The sequence below is a fragment of the Emiliania huxleyi genome, assembly GCF_000372725.1.
Source record: "Emiliania huxleyi CCMP1516 unplaced genomic scaffold EMIHUscaffold_927, whole genome shotgun sequence".
Classification (NCBI taxonomy): Eukaryota; Haptophyta; order Isochrysidales; family Noelaerhabdaceae; genus Emiliania; species Emiliania huxleyi.
In genome coordinates, this window is record NW_005195103.1 from 5,411 (window position 1) to 11,821 (window position 6,411).

At 65.1% G+C, this 6,411-nt stretch overlaps 2 protein-coding genes across 2 annotated transcripts in view; one reads left to right on the plus strand and one right to left on the minus strand.

The window, feature by feature from the left end:
• EMIHUDRAFT_250452 (hypothetical protein) overlaps positions 1-1,015 on the minus strand; it is a gene marked incomplete at both ends in the record, with an annotated part of 2,242 nt that extends 1,227 nt beyond the window's left edge. Inside the window, one exon of the mRNA XM_005757137.1 lies at positions 23-1,015. Within this exon, the coding sequence (XP_005757194.1) occupies positions 23-1,015 (993 nt within the window). The remainder of the gene's footprint in view (positions 1-22) is intronic.
• A 3,860-nt stretch (positions 1,016-4,875) lies between these two features.
• EMIHUDRAFT_372522 (hypothetical protein) overlaps positions 4,876-6,411 on the plus strand; it is a 4,812-nt gene continuing 3,276 nt past the window's right edge. Inside the window, exons 1-2 of the mRNA XM_005757138.1 lie at positions 4,876-5,409; positions 5,747-5,917. Of these exons, the coding sequence (XP_005757195.1) occupies positions 4,909-5,409; positions 5,747-5,917 (672 nt within the window). The 5' untranslated portion in view covers positions 4,876-4,908. The remainder of the gene's footprint in view (positions 5,410-5,746; positions 5,918-6,411) is intronic.

The window sequence follows — 6,411 nt, forward strand, 5'->3', positions numbered from 1 at the left end:
CTGTGTGGTCGCCATGACAAACCAGCTCTTTTGGAATGTCGTGTTGCCATACAAAGTAAGCGAGGCGCAGAACCATGGCATGCACGAGCTCGGCCCAGTTTGGCGGCACCTTGCGCGTGTCACCCTGAGGCTTCACGTTGCGCCATCCCTTCTGCTTCATGAGGCCACGCACAAAGTGGAGGCCGCAGCAGAACTCGCCCCGCTTCCCGCGCCCCTCCCGTAGCAGGCTGGTGTAGCCGTGTGCAATGATGATTCCGATTGCGATGGGCTGCAGCATCGGTGCGGAGATGACCGTCGCTCGCGCCTTGACCACAGAAGTGAAGGCGAGTAGGATCGCAGTAATGAGTACGGCCGGCAGAGGGGTGAATCGGCCGCGGCCGTCAAGCGCTCCAGTTCTCTCACGGCGGAGGATGATCTGCCGCACTTGCTGCCGACCGAGCTTCGAGAAGGTTGTCGGCAGACGGCTCCTCAGATCCTTCGCAGTTTTTGCGTAGAGCTCCGTGTCGCCCGGGAGATTGCGCGCCTTGATCCGGTCAAATGTCTCCGCAACCATGCGGCACTCGGTGTCGCTGTAGATGACGCTGCCAGCCTTGGTGTACCTAACACCGTCCGTGCGCGAGCGCAGTGTCTTCCGCTTGCGCTTGCGACCCTTGTTGTCCGTGTAGTGCGTCTCCTTCTCTACGTCTGCCGGCTCGGGGTGGTTGGCTGCAGCCGCGTTAGAGTCATTGAACGCCTTAGCGCGCTGCTTCTCCCTCTTCGCCGCCTCTCGCTTGCGCCGCTCCCGCGAGCGAATTGCCTCAGGGTCGTTGGAGAGACCCTTCTTGCTCCCAGAGGCCGTGGCCTCATTCCAGCAGCTCTGGCTGGCCGCCTTCTTCGCGGCCTTTGAGCGCTCCCCACATGCGTCGGCGTCGGCCTTGTCTCGCGCGGCGCGAGCCTCCTTTGCAGCCTTGACCTCGGATGGGTTGGCTGCTGACAAGGCGGTGAAAAAGCTGAAGAGACCTCGGCCGCGTTCCATTGGGAGACGCGATGCGCGTCGGCCGAATTTGCTCCGGCGGGCGGGAGGAAAAGAATATTCCTGGCGTGAAGTTCTCAGCTGTCGCGCATCCCTGTGTGGTGGCGGCGTGCCGTCCTCCCCTCCCTCCCTTGGGTTGGTCTTCTTTCTTTCTTTCTTTCTTTCGCGCCCCCGGGGGCGGGCGCGGCGCACGGGGAGGTGACGCGTACACTCAGTCGCAGATGCAAATTCATTCATTCAGTCGCAGATTGATCCAACAATGAATTGGACCACAGAAGCCGACACACCACTGAATCGGTTCGACCTCAGATGCAATTCCCAAAACGCCGTGCCCGTCATGCCCGTTTTCGTGTGGGGAGCGGCTGATTGGGTTGAACTTAGTTTCTACAATTGTAGCGACCGTCGTGCCGGTCATTTTTGCATTCCACGACCCACGAACCTAGATTCTCAGTGCCCCAATGGTCCAATCGCCTCGCCGCAAGGTTCAGCGCAAGCAGGATCCCGTTGTGTTCGTTGGCGGCTACACGAAGCGCCCGCCACAGCCGAAGTCACCCGCAAGCGTGCCGATTATCACCCAGGGCAACATGACACGGCGGCAGCTCAAAGCTCTCACGCCAGCGGCACAGCGCAAGTGGCTTCGCCAAGCCACCAAGCAGCTTTTGGCCGTATCGCCGACCAAGTCCGAGCAATGCTCCATCGTGCATTGGCTGAAGCGCGGCCGGTCGCCGCCGTCGGGTGGTGGGGCCGCAGGCCCACTGAAGCGTGGCCGTTCGTCGGGTGGGCCTGCAGCAGGCCCATCTGGCATTCCAGCCTCGGAGAAGCCTCCGATGACACCGCCACGCTCCCGCCCAACGAAGCGTGGCCTCGTCTACACGGGAGAGATCCCGCGCGGCAAGAAGGCGAACCCCATCAACCTCGCCACCACCCCCTAGTGGCGTAGGAGCGGGGCGCGGCCACACACAGGCGGCAGGCAGTCGCGGAGTCGCATGTCACGAGCAGAGTCTCTCACTGTTGGACTATCGGCCGTGTGCGACATGTCTTAGAATGTACCAGCCTTACATGTTTTGAATACAACCTCGCAAAACAAACACGCGCACCACGGCCTCGTCACACTCACAGCCGCACCGAGGCCTCTGTGGATGCCCACCGTCCAACATGCCGTCAAAATACTATCTATAGCGCGCCAGTCAGGGTGTTGGTGGGACGGAAGGGCCCAGAGGCATACACCTTCCTGCGGGGTGCTGCCAGCGGCGGCGCAGGGTTAGCTTCGGCCTCTGGCACGGCATCAGCGATAGGGGGCGGCAGGAAAGGGGGCGTGCCCGGCGCAGGGAAGGGGGCGGCAGGATACGTGGGCTTCAGGAGTGCGACCTGCTGCAACACCTCCGCGCGCGAAGCACCAGAGCGGTGCACCCATGGCACTGGTAGATTACCCGGGGAGGGGGCCGGGCGATGAACGTCACGAGGCAGAGTGCGCCCTCGCATCTCGGCTCGCTCTTGCCAGGCGGCAGCTTGTGCCTTTGCAGTCGCCAACGCGACGCTCCCTGCAGCCGCTCCAGACGCATAGCCACTCTGCTCACCTTGAGCAAAGGCAGCCTGTACGCTCTTGCCGACCTGGGCCTGCAGCGCGACCAGCTCCTCTTCCCGCGAACTCACCTCCCGCTGTAGGGATGTGGCGCGAGAGTGAATCTCCTGCCTTGCACGCTCGCTCTGCGCCAACATCTCGCGCCGGGTCGCCTCGCTATAAAGAGCCAGCACTGTCTGCGCAGCCTGCAGGGCAGCATCGGTTTTCTTTTTGAGCCGATGGTGCTTCCACTGATTGCACCGCGCCTCGCTGTGCTTTCGTGAAGCTGGGTGGACGTGGGGCCTTCCGATGGGACGCGTCCAAAGTGACCCATCCTGCAGGACATGACGACCACCCACCGCTTGTGCAAGCGTGATCACGCGCTGCTGCACTGGCTGCTGCTGCTGCACTGGCTGCTGCTGCACCTGCGCCGGGGCGCGTGTAAACCCCTGCCACCGCGAGTGCGGCCGCGGCCGCAGTGGTGTAGGCGGACAGTAATGATGCCGCGCGGGCGGAGTGGCGGACACGAGGACGCTGCCGTCGGACGAGGGGTTGCTATCATACGCAAGCACGAGCCGTCGGTGACGCGACGGCGTCATCACCGTTGGCCAGCATAGAAGCGCGAAAACCTGCCCGTGTGTCGGATGCGTCCCCCAAAACTTGTAGCGCTACATCTTTGGACACACACCGGCGGGCGCTTTCGAGGCGACCGGCAGCATTTTTTCTAGCCACATGGACCTTTTTGCGGCACGATAGCTGGGCTGCAACATACGTGTACCTACACTCGACTACAGCTACGACTGCAACGGCGCGCAGCGCCGAAGAAAATTTTGGGGCTTCTCGAGCGGCGGCCGGTGTGGACGCCGTTGTTTCGCAGCTCGGTCGGGGGGGGGCGCCCCTGCGTTTCCCTGCGGTCGGTCGAAAATCATTAAGTGCGCGGACTTGTACGGGACCCCTCGATCGTCTCGCCAGAAAACGGTATGGCGGGTGGAGTGCTCTCTACTGCCGCGGCGCCCCTGTCGGTTCGGAGGCGCCCGGCGGCCGCGCGCTTGGTGCCGACGTCAACCAGCTGCTCTCGCGGCGCCGAGGCGTGCCGCTTTGGTCACGTCTCGCGCGCTGCGAGGTGTCTTTTGGCATGTGCGCGCTTGGCATAGACGCCAGGATGGTTGGCTTCCACGCCTGCGGCCGCGGGCGTGCGGGCGGGCTATGCATAGGGCACGCCAGGCTCGGCGACGCTCTTCGCGGGTCTTCGAGCTCGCGGGCCGCGACGAGCCAGCATGGCTCGTCGCTCGACGGGAGCCTGCCCAGCATGCTCTCGGCACTCTGTACAGCCTCGACAAGCTGTCTGGGAAGGCCTACAGGGCCAGGGCGGGCCGTCTCGGGCGAGATGGCGCGCTGAATAGTACCATGACTATACGAGCTCTCGATCGGGACATCGGGTCGCCGGCAGCGGGCTCGCGCGACGTGCTGCTCGACGGCAGGCTGCTCCCCACCCTTTCAACAGTGTCTTTTACATCGCTTCTCTCGCTGCAACCGCCTGCGGGGGCCGGCGCCGGCCGCCTCGCTTCGCCAGCGCTGCCTACGACTGTGACACGCGTGTCGACTCGCCGCCCGCATCGCCACCCTGCGGCGGGCCCGCGTGGTGGCGCGCTGCTCGTGGGGAGCGTGCTCAGCAGGCTGTGCAGCGCAGCCTAACTCACTCAGAACGCTGCTGATGCGGCGTGGGGCCGCCGGCGGCGCAGCTGCCGCGCACGCTGCGCTGTGAGACAGACGGCGCCATCGGCGGTGATGGCGAGGACGTGCGCACGTGCCGCTCTCCAGAGATAAAACCTCCGCAAGAGACTAGAGAGAGTCAGGCCGCCCGCAAGAGAGTCATCTGTCAGGCCGCGCACAGCGCGAGCTCTAGCCGTATACTGAGCACTTGGAGCACTTGGAGTGCAGTCATTAAACCGACCGCACATCCAGGGCCGGGGAGCTGAGAAGCGCACCCAGCGGGCCGGATGATTGGCATCGGGTTGCGGGCAAGAGAGCCCTAGCCCTGGGGGTGCGCGTTCGCAGGGCAAGGGCCGTAAAGTAAACACGGGTCTCCGAGGGTTGGCTCCGTGTACCGGGTTTGAGCCTAGCGCAGCGCGAACTCGCCGTCTGAGCCTAGCGCAGCGCGAACTCGCTCCTGTTCATAGCTGCGCAACCCTAGCCGCGCTCCATTTTTTTCTTATCAGCCTTTCTGTGAACTGTGAGCACGCACTACTTCTACTCCTAAACGGACTACTTCCTTACTCGCCGTGAAGTTGTCTGCGAGGCAAAGACGACCGCCGCCTGCTGGCGCGGCGCCTAGATGAGCGAGGCAAAAGAGATCTCGCCCATCGAACAGCCAGAGTCTGCCACCATAGCAGCCAAAGACCGCGACGACTCGGTCGCCTCCGAGATGGATGGTCGTGACTCCCGGATAGCAGAGCTGGAGAAGGCTCCTATGCTGGACCCCGAGAAGGGCAGGGTGGAGAAGTCGGACACGTCGAGCCCAGAGACGCCAGCAGCTGCAAAGAAGGAGGAGAAGAACAAGGCGGCCGACGCGGCCGCGTTCGCCTTCTGCTTCGTCGGGCTGCAGGTCTCCTACCTCACCTGGGGCTTTGTGCAGGAGAAGGTCATGACCAAGGAGTACACGACTGGCAAGTTTCCGTCAGCCACGTTCTGCGTCTTCTCGAACCGGGTGCTGGCCATCGTGGTGGCGATGGCGGCGATGGGCATCCAGCACCGCTCGCTCAAGATCCCCGCTCCCTTCTACGCCTTTGCCCCCTGCTCCATCTCAAACACCCTCTCCTCCTACGGGCAGTACGAGGCGCGCTCTCCCGCGAAGCCCGCACCGTGCTGAGGAGGAACGCACAGAGACTCGCAACTCCCGCCTGCCGACGCCGGCCGGCGGAGACGCTGCGCCCGCGCCCGCGCCTTCCTCTCCTCCCCTCCCCATCCCTCCCCGCACCTCTCGCCACCGCCACACACACCTCTCGCCACGGCAGCGCACACCTCTCGCCACACCTCTCGCCACACCTCTCGCCACACCTCTCGCCACACCTCTCGCCACACCTCTCGCCACACCTCTCGCCACACCTCTATCCACACCTCTCGCCACACCTCTCGCCACACCTCTCGCCACACCTCTCGCCTCGGCCGCGCAGGCGCTGCACTACGTCTCGTTTGGGCTGCAGACCCTCTCCAAGTCGACAAAGGCGCCGCAGACCGCCGCCCCGCACCCGCCCCACACCCGCCCCACACCCGCCCCGTCACTTCCGCCGCCGCCGCCCCAACACTTCCGCCGCCGCCGCGCCCACACTTCCGCCGCCGCCGCGCCGCCGCCGCGCCGCTGTAGCCTGCCGCTGTAGCACGCCGCTGTAGCCTGCCGCTGTAGCACGCCGCTGTAGCCTGCCGCTGTAGCACGCTGCTGTAGCCTGCCGCTGTAGCACGCTGCTGTAGCTTGCCGTTGTGGCCCGGCTGTGGCCCGGCTGGAGCCCTCCGCCCACCACCGGCTGCCTCTCTCCCTCCCCCTCTCTCTCTCCCTCTGCCTCTCCCTCTCCATCCGCCTCCGCCTCCGCCTCTGCCTCTCCGTCTCCCTCTGCCTCTGCCTCTCTCCCTCCGCCTCCGCCTCCGCCTCCGCCTCCGCCTCTCTCCCTCCGCCTCCGCCTCCGCCTCCGCCTCCGCCTCCGCCTCCGCGCAGCCGCCTGGCTCCGCTCCCGCTTGCTTGCTTGCGGCCAGCAGCAGCACGCACCGCGAGCGTGCGCCGCGCGCAGCCTTCACCGCGGCCTTCACCGCCGTCTGCAGCGGCTGCCCAGCTTGACCCCTCCCC